The sequence below is a fragment of the Sphaerodactylus townsendi genome, linkage group LG17, assembly GCF_021028975.2.
Source record: "Sphaerodactylus townsendi isolate TG3544 linkage group LG17, MPM_Stown_v2.3, whole genome shotgun sequence".
NCBI classification, from domain to species: domain Eukaryota; kingdom Metazoa; phylum Chordata; class Lepidosauria; order Squamata; family Sphaerodactylidae; genus Sphaerodactylus; species Sphaerodactylus townsendi.
This window is the reverse complement of record NC_059441.1, coordinates 16,921,036-16,938,901: the sequence shown is the minus strand read 5'-3', so window position 1 is coordinate 16,938,901 and position 17,866 is coordinate 16,921,036. Positions and strand designations below refer to the sequence as shown.

Genomic DNA, 17,866 nt, shown 5'->3' with positions numbered 1-17,866 from the left:
GCCCCTGCCAGCATGGCCAATTGGCCATGCTGGCAGGGGCTGATGGGAATTGTAGTCCATAACATCTGGAGTGCCAAAGGTTCGCCACCACTGCCCTATGTTGCGCCTCTGCTTCCTTTTGCCAGCACACCAATAAAACGACTGGGCCAAATTTTACCCACACAATGGGGTTTTCTGTGCCTCCTTCTACCACTTCCTCCCCTCCTCGGGTGGCAAGGGCCAGGGCCAGCAATTGGCACTTCAGTATTCTCTTTCCGCATTTCCTTGGGAACCTACTACAGCTGCCTATTTTTGGCACAATTATTGGTTAGCAGCTGTTGCTTTGTTAATAGCTCAAGGAGAATCTGAATCACTGCCGTACCTGGTGTAACCAGGATTGGAGGCACTCCAGTTTTAGCAACATTTGTTTGACTCTTGACAGATGGCTGACAAAGCTCTGGGGTAGAACGATGAGGGAACTTGGCAGCCACAAGCAGATCTATTCATTCTACGTGTTAACAGAGATGCTTTTTGACTTGCACCGTTCTCTTGTTTTGTTTAGATCTGAGAGTGAGCTACTGCTTTACCAAATTTGAAGATGGGAAATGTTCCGTTCCCAAATCCAGGAACCATTCAAAGCAAGAGTGTTGCTGCAATATGCGTGGGGAAGGATGGGGTGATCCGTGCGAAATTTGCCCACAAGAAGGACAAGGTTTGTGTGAAAGTTTTTGTGTGCTCTCTTCAGCTCTCGCCTGTCCATGAAATAAATAATTTTGTGAGAATCACAGGAGCGGGGGGGCGGGGGGAGATAAGACTTTGAGGAAATGGACTTTTTTTGGGTTTTATTTCAAGTGCAGGTAATCATATTTCATAGAATCATTGTTGGAAGAGACCACAAGGGCCACCAAGTCCACCCTCCTGCCATGCAGGAACACATATCCAGCCTCTCTTTAAAAACCTCCACCACTCTCCAACTTACATTTCAATAGTTGGTAACCAGTTACAACTTCTGAATACATTCAGTTGAAAAGTGCCAATTCTTAATGTGGAAGGTATATTGTGTTTATGAAAGAGCTTATTTTATATCAGCAGAGTTTAAAGCGGAGCTACTCTGGTAAGATGATAAGGTCTATAGTCTTCTTGCACTCACTGCAGCCTTCTACCACACTTGGAAAAGAATATTCTTCACGCAAGATGTTCTTTCCATAGGAAGGTTTTACTTTTGCAGTTGCAAGGTTATACAAGTCTATGGTATACAAGACTATACAGAACTCTTCATCAAGAACACCGTGAACACACACACTGAACTTAGACTCAACTCAGAACCAATCACTGAACTTCTTATCCAACAAGGATACTTTTCCCCCACCCCGGCAACAGCCTCTCATTGGTCTAGAGTCACAGTTGAACTCACCAATCATGTTAAAGGTTAACTGCCACTTGTCCCTAGACTGACTGTCTCCGGCCTTTGAGTTTGGCAAACTTCTGCTGACTAGAAAATGACCCTTTTGTGAACCATTCTTTTTTATATATCATGACATTTTACACACGGTGTTGTGCCGAAAGAGTGTTTAGGTAGTGCACAGCAGAAATGTGAAACTGCCATGGAATGCATCTATTGTAATCCTTACCATAGGGTTGCCATCTCTAAGTATGGAAATTCTTGGAGCTTTGTGGGTGGAATCAGGGAAGGTGGGATTTGGGGAGGGGAGAGATCTCACCAGGGTATAATGTTTTAGATTCCACCCTCCAAAGCTGCTCTCCAGGGGAAGTGATCTCTGTAGTCTGGAAACCAGTTGTAATTTCAGGAGATCTCCAGTCCCCTACCTGGAGTTTGGTCACCTTACCTGGTTGATCTCTGAATAGATGCTTGCATTTCCACCTGTTTTTTCTTCCGCTCACAGTTTTTTGAAACCCCAACCCAACCCATTAAATGTTTGAGGTATAAATAATACAGTTAAAAGGGGGGGGGGGGGATCAAGTATGAATACAATCATGTTATGGTTGAAAACATCTACAATTAAACTCTTCCCAAAGCCAGGATTGGTTCAATTTGTGAATTGTGGGTAAACTACGAATTGTTCTGTAATGTTTGAAACTTACTTTAGAGTGTGGCTGCTTGTGTTCAAGGAAGGAATAAGAAATTATGACACAGTCTTCCCAAGCAGCAGATGAGGTGGTACACCAGTTTCTGGGCTATACCATATCAGACTGCAGGCGTGCACAACTGAATGCTTGTCCTTATATATATAAGACTTTCCATGTAAAACTGGTTAACTTTCTGCAGCTTAATCATTTATATTTCACTTTCAGATGCTTATCGGCAAATCTGCCCATTTGGATCTGGCGTTCTGATTGGGCCGTTCGGTGAACCAATTGGTAAGTCATTGGTGTTTGCAATATTACTGCGTTCGAAAGTTCTTTACTCTTAGGATGCACCTTGGTGTATGGCCTAACATTTTCCTCTCAGTTTTGCTCTTTATGAGCTGTGTGAAGACCCACTGATGTTTCTTTAGCTGGCCAAAGCAGTCTTATTAAGAGCGCGATCCAGAGTGAAGGGGACTAATCCCCCATTAAATTCGGTGCAGGCTCACGTCAACAGGGGCACCCCCCGCTGACAATGAGGGCACTGACACTTCGGGGGGGGGGGTTCTGCAGAGGTCCACAATGCCTGAACCCAAAAGCGCGGGAGGCTGCGGTGAGTCCATCTGAAGCAGAATTGACCACCATTGGAGGAGGGAGCATTCTCCATTTTTCCTCCTACCCATGCCACCAAGAAGCCTGATAAGAGGAGGAGGAGCTGTGATGCAGCCACGTCTTCCCCAGCCACGGCGCTCCCCTCTCCATCTGGATTGGGCTTCCCACCTTCTAGAACCCTAGTTGAGGAGGGGGTGCTTCCCCTTGGGAAGATAGATTTGACTATTCTCCACAGCGTATTGCGAGATGGACCTTCCTGCTCAGTTTCTTGCAATAACAATGGCGGCGGCAGCTCTGAAAATTTCCTTTGAGAGATTCCCTTCTCTTCCCACAGAACACAAGTCTCTGTGTGAGCGTACTTCAACCTGGCACTGCCCCCCAAATGTATCCAAATACATTTGGTAAATATCTTCATCAGGGCAACATAGTTCTCTTGTACTGAAATATGCTTCCTAGAAGGGTTCCGATCACACACCATGTGCCCCAAACACGTGTCAAGTGAAAAACTCCTAGGAAGGATTTTTCACCTTAAGGGAAACAAAACCCCCCACATATACAGTGGAACCTCGGTGTTCGCTGGTAATGCGTCTGGCGATGGCCGGCCAACACGGAAAATGGCGTATTCCAAGGTACGCCGTTCGTGCATGTGCTACACCATTTGCGCATGTGCAGCAGTGTTTGTGTAGCCTCGGAAGCTGACGGAAACTGAGGCTTCCGACGACTTCCGAGTGTGGAAGATGGTGCCCGGCGATCGGCGATCTCCGAAATCAGCGATTGCCGAAGGCGTCGATTTCCGAGGTACCACTGTACAATTACACAAACGATTGCTCGAATAAAAATCAGTGTCCTGTCTCTTCAGCCTTTTAAACTTTTGTTCTTCCTTTTGTTTTTATTTCTTGCATGATGTGATTTTGGGAGAAATTCAGTGCAGGATCCACCCATTAACAGGTTTTCCCCCTTTCTTCCCATTCAATTAATTCTGGGGTCAAGATGCGGATGAATGTCAGGACCCGGATAACTGTAAGAACGGGCAGTGTATAAACACTGATGGCTCCTATCGTTGTGAATGCCCGTTTGGATACATCCTTCAGGGACAGGAGTGCGTAGGTAAGTAATTCCATCATTTGCAATTCCAAAATCTCTGTTCCTCGTCAGCCGTGTTTCATCCACTAAGCAAACACAACCCAGCCAGACCTATTTTTGTGTGATTTGAAACTGATACTTACGATTTTGAGTTTCCAACAGTTGCAGAGATAAGCTTTGGGCCGTTGTAACAAACGCTGTGCTTTTGTTTTTACTGGCCGTAGACACCGATGAGTGCTCTGTAGGGAACCCGTGCGGAAATGGAACTTGTAAGAATATTATCGGAGGCTTTGAATGTACCTGCGAGGACGGGTTTGAGCCAGGACCCATGATGACCTGTGAAGGTAGGTGCCACCATTCCCCTAAAGGAGGGTTGGGTGGATATTTCCAGGAGGCATATATAGTCTAGACAACTGGAGAGTGTGCTTCTCAATCATTCTTGTAACAGGAGAAAAAGGCAAACTCCATGCTGGGGATCATTAGGAAAGGAATTGATAATAAAACTGCAAAGATAGTCATGCCCTTATATAAAGCAGTGGTGCGACCGCACTTGGAGTACTGTGTTCAGTTCTGGTCGCCACATCTCAAAAAGGATATTGAGGAGATAGAAAAAGAGCAGAGAAGGGCAACAAGGATGATTGAGGGACTGGAGCACCTTCCCTATGAGGAGAGGCTGCAGCGTTTGGGACTCTTTAGTTTGGAGAGGGAGATCACGCCTGAGGGGGGGGATATGATTGAAGTCTATAAAATTATGCATGGGGTAGAAAATGTTGACAGAGAGAAATTTTTCTCTCTTTCCCACAATACTAGAACCAGGGGGCATTCATTGAAAATGCTGGGGGGAAGAATTAGGGACTAATAAAAAGGTACAAAAGCACTTCTTCACCAACGTGTGATTGGTGTTTGGAATATGCTGCCGCAGGAGGTGGTGATGGCCACTAACCTGGATAGCTTTAAAGGGGGCTTAAACAGATTTTGGAGGAGAAGTCGATTTATGGCTACCAATCTTGATCCTCTTTGATCTGAGATTGCAAATGCCTTGACAGACCAGGTGCTCGGGAGCAACAGCCGCAGAAGGCCATTGCTTTCACCTCCTGCATGTGAGCTCCCAAAGGCACCTGGTGGGCCACTGCGAGTAGCAGAGAGCTGGACTAGATGGACTCTGGTCTGATCCAGCTGGCTTGTAAAAAAAAAGGCGCCATTTCCTTTGTGAGTCTTCTGGGGTTTTATTAGCTTTACTGGTTTTAATAATGGTTGATTTTGTTTGTGTGCTTTTTATTATTTCATCGTGTCTTGTTTATTGCATTTGTTCTTACAATACAGATGTCAACGAGTGTGCTCAGAATCCTCTCCTTTGCGCTTTCCGATGTGTGAACACGTTTGGGTCATACGAATGCAGGTGTCCTGCTGGCTATGTCCTCCGAGAAGACCAGAGAATGTGCAGAGGTAAAATTCCCACAAAGTTTTTATGTTTTTTTCTGTTTTATTTGCGGCTAGATGTGCAGATACTTTTCTAGGGCTGTTTCTGCACGGGCAAAATATGACGTCGTGGCAACGGAAAAAGAAGCGTCATAGCGAGGCTCGCGATCGCCAAGAAGCGACGGAGCGAGTCGCCGCCGCTCTGTAAAACGCCAAACCGGCGCCGAAGCATTTGCCGTGATTCAAAAAACGCTTAAACCCGTTCTTTCCCCTCGTGACGCATCGACGCCGCACTGCGCAGCGGAACCGCCGGTATCGGAGCCGCCAGCTTCCGCGAGCGCCTGGTCGTGCGAACCGTCACATGCCCGCGGGGTCTGGACGCTCGCGAGTTCCCGCCTCGTCTGTCTTAACGCTTGGAGGCGCCGCGACTTTCACGACGCCATCGCTGCCGCTGTTTTCGGCCATGCAGAAACAGCCTAGGTGAATAACCACAGGTCACGCTCTGGATTGAATTGGGCCACAGCCCTTTATTGAATGCTGAAGCTGAGCAAACAAGAGGAGCGCGTCTTAACAGCCGGACAGCATCACAACTGACCCAGCACCAACCCCAACTCCCGCCATTGGGGTGAATAGATCGAGCAGTCCCAGGTCAGCCGGGTGCTCAGCCTCTTGTGGTTGCGTTGGGCTCACCTGCAGAGGCCCTCCTGGCATGCTCCCGGAGCCCGACCCATCCCAAGCCCCGTTCAGAGGCCCCGAACCGCAGGGAGGTCCGTCGTGTGATTTCGGCCTCCCCACAAGGATTTCCTCTCCTCTGCCCAAGCCTCCAGGGCTGTGACGTAAGTTGCAGCACATCTAACAACGCTGTCCCAAAAGGGAGGGCAGGTCAGTTTTCCAAAGGCGCCAAAAGAGGCTGAGGCCACTGCGTGCTGCCTATTATATAGGGAGCGTGCTCCACCCATTGCACACGACATTGCCGGGTGGAAAGGCTCCGCTGTACGGCTGCCCAGGGCCACGACATGACCGGGCATTGCATATCGGAGTTCACTGCATGCCCTGCCCCCGTCGTAATTATGGGCCTTGTTGATTCAAGTGCCGTAATTTATTCTTCCAAAGGATTGCAGAGCCAACTTTACCAGCTTATAGAAATACAGCAGTATACTTTTGTTTATTGAAAGATTTATTGTTAGGGGTTAGTTCGTAGGTCATTGTATCCTATAGTTTATACTACAGTTGGGGAGAAGTCGCCATCTATGTTCACTATTACCTAGTTGTGTTGATTATGTATGTTGCTGTGACTATTGTTGCCTCACAGTTTGTGATGTTATAGCTTGTTGTTACAATGCTAGGTTTATTATATTATGTTTTATGATTCTACACTTATTGTTATTTATAATGTTACATTTATGATGCTGTTTTGATGTTATGATGCTATGATGGTATGTTTACTGATCCTTGTTTATACGGGAAACGGCACGTTTCTGTGCACTCACCTGTAAAGACAAAAAGAGATATCCTGCGGCCGAATAGTCAAGGGAAGGGAAGATCAGATTAATTTTAGACGACTTGGCTGGAAGTCCAGTTTTTAGCCAGACTTGGCCAGAAGTCCAGTTTTTTAGACTTGGCCGGAAGTCCAGTTTTTTAGCCAGTCCTTATTGGCTTCCTTTTTGCAATACTGTAGAGGCCTTTTATACCTAAACTTTTATCACTATCCCAATCTCTGTACTTTTATCCATTGTATCGCAATTTTAGGTGTAACAGGATTTTAAATCTAAGTCACAGGAAAAAATTTCATATAAATTATTTAATTCCTGCGAATATCCCCCCACTCAGTAATATTTACTTTATATTTTGTACTATGTACTATCTTTGATTGGTGAATTATTATTGCTGAATTATGGATTTCTGTTTTTGCTGTTCTGGTCGTAGACCGTAAATAAAATGATTTGGTATTTGATCCATGTTTAATGATACTATGTTTTTGATGTCTGTAGTATGATGTTCTGATTATTGATATTGTTATTATACTGTTGTCCACCTCCCTGGGCCTTTTGGGGGAGGGCAGTATATAAATGAAATATACGATACAATACGAAAACAAGAGTAAGTTACGCCACTTCTCTACCATTTTTGTTAAAAAAATGTATGTAATCTTTTTAGATCGGAATGAGTGTGAGGAAGGAACTCATGACTGCTCTGAAAAGCAAATGGAGTGTAAAAATCTGATAGGCACCTATATGTGTATATGTGGACCTGGGTACCAACGCACACCGGATGGTGAATCTTGCATCGGTAAGTGAAGGCAAGGTTGTCTCAAACCTGATTTCAGATTTCATGTTCAGGTTGAAATTTGGCTAATGCTAGAGAAAAGATGCTCATGTCTAGCAATCCTGCTGATAATGTAATATAAATTAAAATCTTCCAGCCAAAGTAGCTAAAAAGTCATATATCATTCCTAGTCCAAGAACTGTCTGTATCTGTTTTCATTAACAGATAACCTTGCAAATATTGTCTATGAGGTTATGTGAATGTGAATTGATTCCTGTTGTATGCCAGTGAAATTTGGGTTGTACTTGACAAGAAGCCGAGGGAATCATAACTAAATCCATTCCTCATATAAGATGTTGGGGTCTGGTGAGTGGTGTGCAGCACATGGAAAAGTTACAATTTATTTCTGAAATGCAAAGCAAATGCCCTAACCCATCAGGAATGAAGACGCAGTTTAGAAATGTTTGGGCATGCTCCGGCCTTCATAAAAGAAGGCTGATGTTCTCATATCTCGTATTTTCATTCAATCAGTAAGCAAAGTTTTTTTTTACTTATAACCAGAGGTGGGATCCAGCAGGTTCTCACAGGTTCCTGAGAGTAGGTTACTAATTATTTGTTTGTGCCGAGAGGGGGTTACTAATTGGTGATTTTGCCATGTGATTTTTGCCTTAGTTACGCCCCTCCTCTCAGCAGTAGCATGCAGAACTTGAAGCAGTCTAGCACCGGCGTGCGTGGCAGCCTGTGCCTGCGTGCATTCGTTTCCTGCCCAAGGACCGGCGCAGCGGCTGTGTCCTTGCCACAGCCCCGCCCGGGAATGCCCCGCCCCTGGAATGCCCGGCCATGCCCCATGCTGCCCCGCCCAGCCCCATTGGCACTACGCCACAGTTTGAATCCCACCACTATGGGAACCTGTTACTAAAATTTTTGGATCCCACTTCTTATAACCTAACAAGTCCCAATGAAAGAGGCTGACTATAAATGAAAATAATACTACCTGCTGTGTAATAAAAAAAGGTTAGAATGCAGTAAGATCCTCAGCCCTCTTTAAGATACTCTATGGCCCCTTCCACACATGCAGAATAATGCACTTTCAATCCACTTTCAATGCACTTTGCAGCTGGATTTGATTGTGTAGAACAGCAAAATCCGCTTGCAAACAGTTGTGAATGTGCATAATTTTGCATGGGCAGAGGGAGCCTACGAACATCACCGTAGGCGGTGTTATATAAAATTATAGTAATATAAAATATTTGATTTTGCTTAGTTTCCTAGTACTGATTGTGTGTATGTGTTGTACGTTGAGTCTCTGTGAAAAGACGGTCCACAGATGAAGTAGATAAGCAACACATTTGAAATTACATAAGATAATTGTATTAATTTTTGTCATCTGTTTAAAAAAATAGACGAGAATGAATGTCAAACCAAATTTGGGATCTGTGAAAATGGACGCTGCGTCAATACAGTTGGGAGCTTCCAGTGTGAATGTCACGATGGCTTCAATGAAAACGAGGCTAAAAATGAATGCATAGGTAAGTGGTTGGGTTCGATAAAGGTAAAATGGAAGGGATCTGCTCCAGTAATTATTCTCGGTCTTTTGCATGTGACACCTTCACAAAGCCCACCGCATTCAACTAAAACTTACTATGTGACTGTTTAACAATTGATGTTAGTTAGTGGGGTAGTTTCTTTATCTTTATTAACCTTTAATAGGCATAGATAAATCAAGATTTACACAGACACATTCTGCAGTCTCAAATATAGTTCAGTAGCAAGAAAATAGTCCACATAACTCGATGGTTGACTTCGAGGGATTCAGATCACTTCAGATTTTTTTTAAAGAAATAGCCAGAGCAAATGACAGTAAATACCCCTACACATCAATGTAAAACTACAATCTAATATAAAATTGCAATATAAATAGATCTGTTTAGCAAGTTAAAAGCAAAATAATACAGCAATAGGTATCCTACCATGGCTAAATATTAGACCGTGTGTATCAGTTAGATTGGGGAAGATACCTATCTTTTATAAGAAGTTCTACATTTGTTTTATGTATCATATTTGATATTTAAAGATTTGATTCTGTGCCAAATAATAATGAACCAATTTGGTTTAGTGTACTGGTATAGTATATTAAAAAACACACACACACAGTTAAAAGTAATAAAATGGGAATAAGTTAGCACTTTAAAATGGTTGTCAGGTATAGAGCAACCGTACGTGTTGTATGAGCATTGTAATCTCCAAGAAGAAAACGTATGGCAACGGTAGGGTTAGAAATTTTCCTCGCAGGTGTGGGGTAGTTGTCATGAAATGAGTCCTTTGGTGTAGGCCAGGGGTCTGCAGCCTGCAGCTCTCCAGATGTTCATGGACTACAAATCTCATCAGCCCCTGCCAGCATGGCCAATTGGGTAGGCAAACAGCAGAAGAATCTAATTGGAGTCATTTAAATGTTGGGGAGAAACTTAGGGGTGTTTTGGGGCCACTTCACATGCATAACTTAAACCTGAAAAGCTGCATGGACTGGTTCCGCTGATAAACACTATATGTTCCAGATCTGGAAGTTACAGTCATGGTATTAGATCAGTGGTATGTCTTATTCGCACATGCAAAATGGTTGCTTAACGTTGCAGATGTCAGTGGACCTCTGCATTTATGGACCAGGTTTTTAAAATCGTTTCATTGCTGACTCCCTTTACTACAGAGGTCTTTTTCTGTAGGTATGTCTGGGCTGCTGTACAGCAACAAGCATTTAAATGTGCCCATGGGCTGGAACCAGACTAGATAAAGAATCTCTGCTGATTCCTCCATCTCTCTGTAGACCCCCCTCATGTCATTCCACAGGGTCCCAGATCAGGGGAGGGGCAGGAAAGTTCCCTTTTGCACTTGGAGAATTTAGTCTGGATCCAACCCCATGGCTATATCAAACATCACGCAATGAAGTCCTTAACACACATTCAGCAAAAAACATTCCACTTACCCAGGACTCATCAGCAAGTTGCAGACAATCAAATGGGTTTGTGGGAAGGTTTGATTTAATCAAGGCCATTAATCTGCTTCTGTTTCGGCATCACCTTAGCTCTGTGTTGTTCTGTTCATATCGACTGTTCTTTGGAATATTACAGCTCTGGTTGTTAATTTCTCCTTTCTAGAGGTTGGAGGGAAGAGGCCAAGTGTCCTATACTCTGTCTCACCAAAAGATTAAAAAAACACAGACAAAATTGTAACTTTGTTGGCTACATGCTGGACTGTCTCAAAAGTGCAGAGAAGGGCAACAAGGATGATTGAGGGACTGGAGCACCTTCCCTATGAGGAAAGGCTGCAGCGTTTGGGACTCTTTAGTTTGGAGAGGAGACGTCTGAGGGGGGATATGATTAAAGTCTATAAAATGATGCATGGAGTAGAAAATGTTGACAGAGAGACATTTTTCTCTCTTTCTCACAATACTAGAACCAGGGGGCATTCATTGAAAATCCTGGGGGGAAGAATTAGGACTAATAAAAGGAAACACTTCTTCACGCAACGTGTGATTGGTGTTTGGAATATGCTGCCACAGGAGGTGGTGATGGCCACTAACCTGGATAGCTTTAAAAGGGTCTTGGACAGATTTATGGAGGAGAAGTCGATTTATGGCTACCAATCTTGATCCTCTTTGATCTGAGATTGCAAATGCCTTAACAGACCAGGTGATCGGGAGCAACAGCCGCAGAAGGCCATTGCTTTCACATTCTGCATGTGAGCTCCCAAAGGCACCTGGTGGGCCACTGCGAGTAGCAGCGAGCTGGACTAGATGGACTCTGGTTTGATCCAGCTGGCTTGTTCTTATGTTCTTATGTCTTTGTTTTAGAATGCTCTGTTTGGGTCCTAGTGCCTACCTCGTCATAACAGGATTTCTCTTTGCTCAATGTCTTGTCTTTTGCTTTCCCCAGGCATCCTGATCTCTTTCTCACTGCTGCCTGACCTTACTTCTCTCTGCTCGCAATCTCTAAGCGTGGCTAAGTATGCTCTTTCTTCTTTTATACTCTTGCTTCAAAGTCCCCACTTCATACACTTACTCCTTCCAAATACCCCGTCACGTTGCAAGTGACTTGAATTTGCCTTGCAGACAACAGGGAAGGCTACTGCTTCACCGAGGTCTTACAGAGCATGTGCCAGATCGGATCCAGCAACAACAATGCCGTGACCAAATCGGAGTGCTGTTGTGATAGCGGGCGAGGATGGGGACCCAATTGTGAACTCTGCCCTTTCCCGGGCATGGTTGCGTTCAAGAAGCTTTGTCCCCTCGGCCTTGGATTCACAACCAGTGGAGAAGGTTTGTTTGTTGATTTTATTGGTTTAAAAATTCTCTGTGCCTTATTTCCACCCAGATAGGGTCCCCAAGATGGTGGACGTCAAAACGTCATATCAGAGTTAGTGGGGAATAATACATATTCAATCCACTTTCACATCTGTTTGAAAGCGGATGTTGCTATTCTGCACAGTAAAATTCATTTTTTAAAACATTATAGTATAGTTTGAAATTTCAGTACATTTATACAATATATGCATTCTTGTTGACATATTCCAAACCATACTTTCCCCCCTTTTTCCCCTTTCCCCCCCTCAATTTTCTTTCTCATTTAAGTAAGCAGCAATAAGTTCCATCTTTGTATTCTCTTCTCCCATATTTCTTCTTTGACCCCAATGTCTTTCATCCAGTCCATAAATTGTGTCCAGATCTTCAAAACGTCTCTCTGTTTCTCTTGCCATAAATTATTTCTTGCCATTATTTCAAAAATGTCCAGTTGTATTTGTTCCCATATATAAAGCCATTTCAAAATACTCCATTTCTTCTTATCTTTCCATCCCAATGCTACTACTGCATGTGCAGCTCTTATCATCCCTTTATACATTAAACCATATTTTTAAATCTATTTTATTCTCCTCAACTATTCCTGTAAACAGCAAACTGCACAGTAAAATTCAGTTTCAAAGTGCACTGGAAGTGGATTGAATGTGCATTATTCTGCACGTGCGAAAGGGGCCATAGAACAAAGACCTCCTGGAAACTGAGGGCCTTTCCCCACCTCTTTCCCTTCGGTCGGCCACTTACCGCTGTGTGTGCAATTCCCAGCTGCCAGCTGCATCCCTCGGCAACGCCACCTCGGCGTCACCCAGTCTCTCCTGGTTTATTTATTCTTTGCAATAAACTGCACATCTTTCCCTCTCCTCCTGCCTGTTTGGACTTGTGGCTGCAGCAGGAGGCAAAGAAATGGCCCAAGGCTCTGTGCGGGGTCATCAAAAGGCGCCCTGTGCAAGAGCGCCAGGGATGCCTCGCGCTGAGGGGGCACGACAGCGGCAGCGTCGAGGCGACTGTGCTGTCGCCGCCCCTCTTGTGGGGAGTGCCAGGGGACCCTGCGCTACTCTCCTCAAGTAGCGCGGGGCTGAAGGTAAGTGAGGAAAGGCCCTGAAACACCAAAAACAGTTGTTCAGCTGAACACAGCAGTTTGAACCCAAGCTCTCTGTTCTAAAGAAAGAAGGGGGCTTCTGTGTTCAGGGTACAGGGTGGTGATTTTCGCTGTCCTCACACCCACTGGAGACTCCCAGTATGCTCAGTCTACTGTTCCCGAGGGTCTGTTGATCCCCAAAATAAAGTTTGAGGGTGGGGAATCTTTGGTAGGAGAAAGCAGGTAAATCCCTACTTCCTGTGGGCTGCTTTGCCAGCAGATCTTGATAGATGTGTGCCAGTAAGCTACTTGTGTGTTAAGATGTATGCTTTTATTGAGCATTTGTGTGACATGGGTTATGGAGGAAATGTTTGTAACTGTAGCCTGAGAGTGCCCCCTTTTCCAGTCTGAAAAGTTTCTCCAGGTAATACTTAGCTGAAGACACAGTTCACTGAAAGCCTTTTCCACACTCCAAATTGGAGAGGGAGAGAAAGAGATGACTCAGTGTTCGTTGGGGGGCCTTGCGAGTTCCCCCAGATCAGTGCAAATATGCCTCTGGCACAGTTTGCCAAAATACCATAGTCCAAGCTGCTGGAGTTAAGTGTCCTTATGAAATCATTAATCCCATCTGCATTAGTCCTTGGAATGTTTTTTCATGGAGCGTTTCCCCACTTACCATGAGCCCCCTATGCCGCGCGCTATTCTCAGCGCGCGTCATTTCTGGCTCTGCGTGGGGTCATCAAAAGGCGCCATTTTGAAGAGCGCCAGGAATGACGCGTGCTGAGGGGGCGCGACAGCGACAGCGTCGGGGTGGCTGCGTTGTCGCCGCCCCTGAAGTGGGGAGTGCCGGGGGACCCCACGCTACTTGGCTACAGTAGCGCGCAGCAGAAGGTAAGTGGGAAAACGCTCATGGACAGCCTAAAACTGTGCTACGTTTCCATGAAATGTCTACAATAGTGGTGTAGCACCAAGGGGGTGGGGTGGGATGTGATGCACCAGGTGCGCACTGGTGCAGGGGCAGAGCCAGCGCGTTCCGGGGGCATGGCAGGGGCGCAGGACACGAGCGTGCCCTGGGTGTAGTTCCTCCACGCTACAGCCGTGGTCTACAGCAATGTACAACCAAGCTAGGCAATTGAAACCCTTTGACCACTGACATCTATGCCCATATTGATGCAGGACTCTCCCTTCACCCAGTCTCTCCTGATTTATTTATTTTTTGCAATGAACCGCACATCTTTCCCTCTCCGCCTGCCTGTTTGGACTTGTGGCCACAGCAGGAGGCAAAGAAACGGCCCAAGGGTCAGAACGGTGGTCATAAAGCACATCGTGTGATTCCCAAGTCTAGCTGGGAGAAGAAATTTAATAGCTCTGTTTCAGTGTGTCACTCGGGACGCAAGCCAAGTGGAAAGAGGGTCAGAGCTTGCTGAGTTTCACATACTCGGCCTCCCACTCTGACACTGGTTTTATTTCGTTTCCAAATCTCTTGTTTCCTTCTGTTCTAAAATGGCATGAAGTCATGGTCGTCCTCCCCCCCCCCCCCCCCCCGGCTTCCTAAACCAAAAGTGTGTCTCTCTGTGGATAGAGCAGTCCTGAATTTAGGCAGGCTGTCTTTCCCTCACCAGAGGTGGGATCCAGCAGGTTCTCACAGGTTCCTGAGAGTAGGCTACTAATTATTTGTGTGTGCCGAGAGGGGGTTACTAATTGGTGATTTTGCCACGTGCTTTTTGCCTTAGTTACGCCCCTCCTCTCAGCAGTAGCGCGCAGAACTTTAAATAGTCTAGCAGGAGGTGCACCGGCGTGCGTGGCAGGCTCATGCGCGCAGTATTCATTTCGCCTGCGATCTAAGGATCTCCATGAAGGCTGCGTCCTTGCCACAGCCCCGCCCAGGAATGCCCCGCCCCCGGAATGCCCGGCCATGCCCCTGTCGTGCCACGCCCAGCCCCATTGGCGCTACGCCACAGTTTGAAACCCACCACCATGGGAACCTGTTACTAAAATTTTTGGATCCCACCACTGTCCCTCACCCTTATGCCTTGTTCACAATTCTGTCTTCCTGCATATCAGATATTGATGAGTGCAAAGTCATACACGAGGTTTGCCAGAATGGAGAATGCATCAATGAAAGAGGAACTTACCGCTGCCAGTGCAAGGAAGGCTATATTACAGATATAACAGGCAAACGTTGTATAGGTAAGTTTGTTCCTTTTTTTAAAATTAAAACTGCACGAAAATTTTAAGAAACACACAGAATGGCCTTTTCATTTTCGTAGCCAAAATGACAGAGGAATCCGCAGTCCTTATTAGGAAGTCCATTAAGAACTCAACAGTTTCTCACCAGCCTGATGGGAGAGCAGACAGATCAAGTATTGTTTGCGAGAGCCCAGCGGTCTATTTCCGTAATTATGGCAACAATCGTAAGAGCACTTTCCCGGAATGTACTTCTGAGCAGAGCTGCTTACGGTTGCTCCTTTATAGATATTCCCATCTGCATTCAGAGGTACTTCTCAAGTCTGCTCCGCCATATTTTCAGTAGGTTTTTAGTTCGGCCATCTCTGCAAGAGTTTGTGTCTTCAGTTACAATCCATTTATTTAATGAGCATTTGGAATTAAGGACATGGGCCCAGTGGACTCTGTAATCCAGTTGCCTGTCCCTGGGAAGCTCAGCAAGTGAAAGAGAAGGAGGAGGAGGAGGACAAGGAGGAGGAGGAGGAGGAGGAGGAGGAGGAGGAGGAGGATCAGAGGAGCATAGCATGAGCAGGAGGAGTTGTTGTTGTTTGGATTTATACCCCCCTTTCTCTCCTGCAAGGACACTCAAGGTGGCTTACAAGCTCCTTTCCCTTCCTCTCCTCACAACAGACACTTTGTGAGGTAGGTGGGGCTGAGAGAGTGCCAAAGAACTGTGGCCATCTCTAGTCCAAGGTCACCCAGCAGGGATGTAGGAATGCGGAAACACATCTGGTTCACCAGATAAGCTTCTGCCACTCCAGTTCTCCAGATTAGAACCCACCTGCTCTTAACCACTACACCACGCTGGCCAAGTCTTACTGTTGTCTCCCAGCCATTGGCGTTCAGAGAGACTCTGTCTCTGAACATGGAGGTTCCATTTAGTCGCCATGGCAGATGGTCACTGATGACCGCATTCCATGAATTTATTTTTTAAGAATAATGTGCAATTTCCATTCAAGTTGTCTGTGTTTTTCTTTTTGAACGTTTTATTTATTTTGCACATATAGCCAACATATACAGAAAAAGAAAAAAGTCCAAATCTGGTTTCTCCTCGCCCCTTTCAATAATAATAATAAAGGAAAAAGAAAACACACCCAAATCCCTACACGTATATATGGCGACTTCCAGCTACCTCGCTATGGATCTGAACATGAATCTGGTTCTGTGCTTATGGTTAATATCTGCAATTTTTCACTTTTAGTCCTTCTTATAAAACTGCTTTAGTCTAATACAGTGGAACCTCGGATTTTGCCGATAATCCGTCTGGCAATTATTGGCGAAATCCAAAATCGGCGATTTCCGAAACGTCACTGTTTGCGTATGCACAAACAGCGTAGCAAATTGCGTAAATTGCATAATTTAAGCTATTTACGTTGGCGAAATCCGAGACTGCCAGCAAAATCCGAGACGTTCTAATGGGCGGTGGCGACCGGCGAAAACTGAAATCGGCGATTGCCAAAGGTGCTGATTTCCGAGGTTCCACTGTATGCTGTTTTCATTTAAGTCTCGAATCCTGCCGTTATTTCTCTATTTGTATATATTTTCCATAAGCAACGGGTTTCCAATCTTTAAGGAAATTGTCCATAGTCTTGTCTCATATAAACACCATCAGCCTTGCAGCCTCCGCATATTCTGTGACATTCAAAATCCAGTCTTGTTTTGTTGGGATTTTATTGTCCCTCCATTTGTATGAATATAAAATCCTTGCTGCAGTTGTCATATACATAAAAAGTGTTCTGTATTGGTCAGGAATCCCCCCCCCCCCAACTCCAACAAAAAATGTATCTGGTTTTGTTTCAATTTCCATTTTCATAATCTAATTTCATTTGTCTGTTTAGCCCTCTTAATAAGCCCCCCCTCCCTTCATTATTTGGATTAAACCGAATTTCAAAGTTCCTTTTTGTTTTTAGATTTGAATGAGTGCAGCCAATCTCCGAAACCTTGCAATTTCATCTGCAAAAACACAGAGGGGAGTTTTCAGTGCTCGTGTCCAAAAGGCTACATCTTGCTGGAAGACGGGAGAAGTTGCAAAGGTAAAAGCTGCCAAAATGGTAGAGGGGGTTTAGAGGATTTCTCAAGGGTTCAGGTTGGGACCATTTTGAAAAGGAGGAAGGGGCCAGCATCCCAAGTGATACCCACCCCACACCCGGCCGAGCACCATGTTCTTTTCCCAAACCTGTTTCCTTCCTCTGAGTGGGCTGCTTAGAGCAGTGATGGCGAACCTATGGCACTCCAGATGTTCATGGACTACAATTCCCATCAGCCCCTGCTTAGAGAGATAGCACTTTCAAAGGGCTGAATTGCATTCATTGGTGGCAGCTGGCCCTTGGTCTAAACCAGGGGTCTGCAACCTGCGGCTCTCCAGATGTTCATGGACTACAATTCCCATCAGCCCCTGCCAGCATGGCCAATTGGTTTAGCCACCTGGGCTTAGAGATAGCACTTTCAAAGGGCTGAATTGTATTCACTGGTGGCCTTGGCCCTTGAGTCATCGGGGTCTGCAACCTGCGGCTCTCCAGATGTTCATGGACTACAATTCCCATCAGCCCCTGCCAGCATGGCCAATTGGTTCGCCACCACGGGCTTAGAGAGATAGCACTTTCAAAGGGCTGAATTGTATTCACTGGTGGCAGCTGGCCCTTGGTCTAAACCAGGGGTCTGCAACCTGCGGCTCTCCAGATGTTCATGGACTACAATTCCCATCAGCCCCTGCCAGCATGGCCAATTGGTTCGCCACCACGGGCTTAGAGAGATAGCACTTTCAAAGGGCT

The 17,866-nt window shown here is 45.5% G+C and overlaps 1 protein-coding gene across 1 annotated transcript in view; it reads left to right on the top strand.

Moving 5' to 3' along the window:
- The first annotated feature begins 546 nt into the window (after positions 1-546).
- LOC125424733 (fibrillin-1-like) overlaps positions 547-17,866 on the top strand; it is a 34,410-nt gene continuing 17,090 nt past the window's right edge. Inside the window, exons 1-10 of the mRNA XM_048482161.1 lie at positions 547-691; positions 2,293-2,358; positions 3,667-3,783; positions 3,984-4,103; positions 5,083-5,205; positions 7,336-7,467; positions 8,847-8,972; positions 11,549-11,755; positions 14,934-15,059; positions 17,006-17,128. Coding sequence (XP_048338118.1) covers positions 637-691; positions 2,293-2,358; positions 3,667-3,783; positions 3,984-4,103; positions 5,083-5,205; positions 7,336-7,467; positions 8,847-8,972; positions 11,549-11,755; positions 14,934-15,059; positions 17,006-17,128 — 1,195 coding nt within the window. The 5' untranslated portion in view covers positions 547-636. The remainder of the gene's footprint in view (positions 692-2,292; positions 2,359-3,666; positions 3,784-3,983; positions 4,104-5,082; positions 5,206-7,335; positions 7,468-8,846; positions 8,973-11,548; positions 11,756-14,933; positions 15,060-17,005; positions 17,129-17,866) is intronic.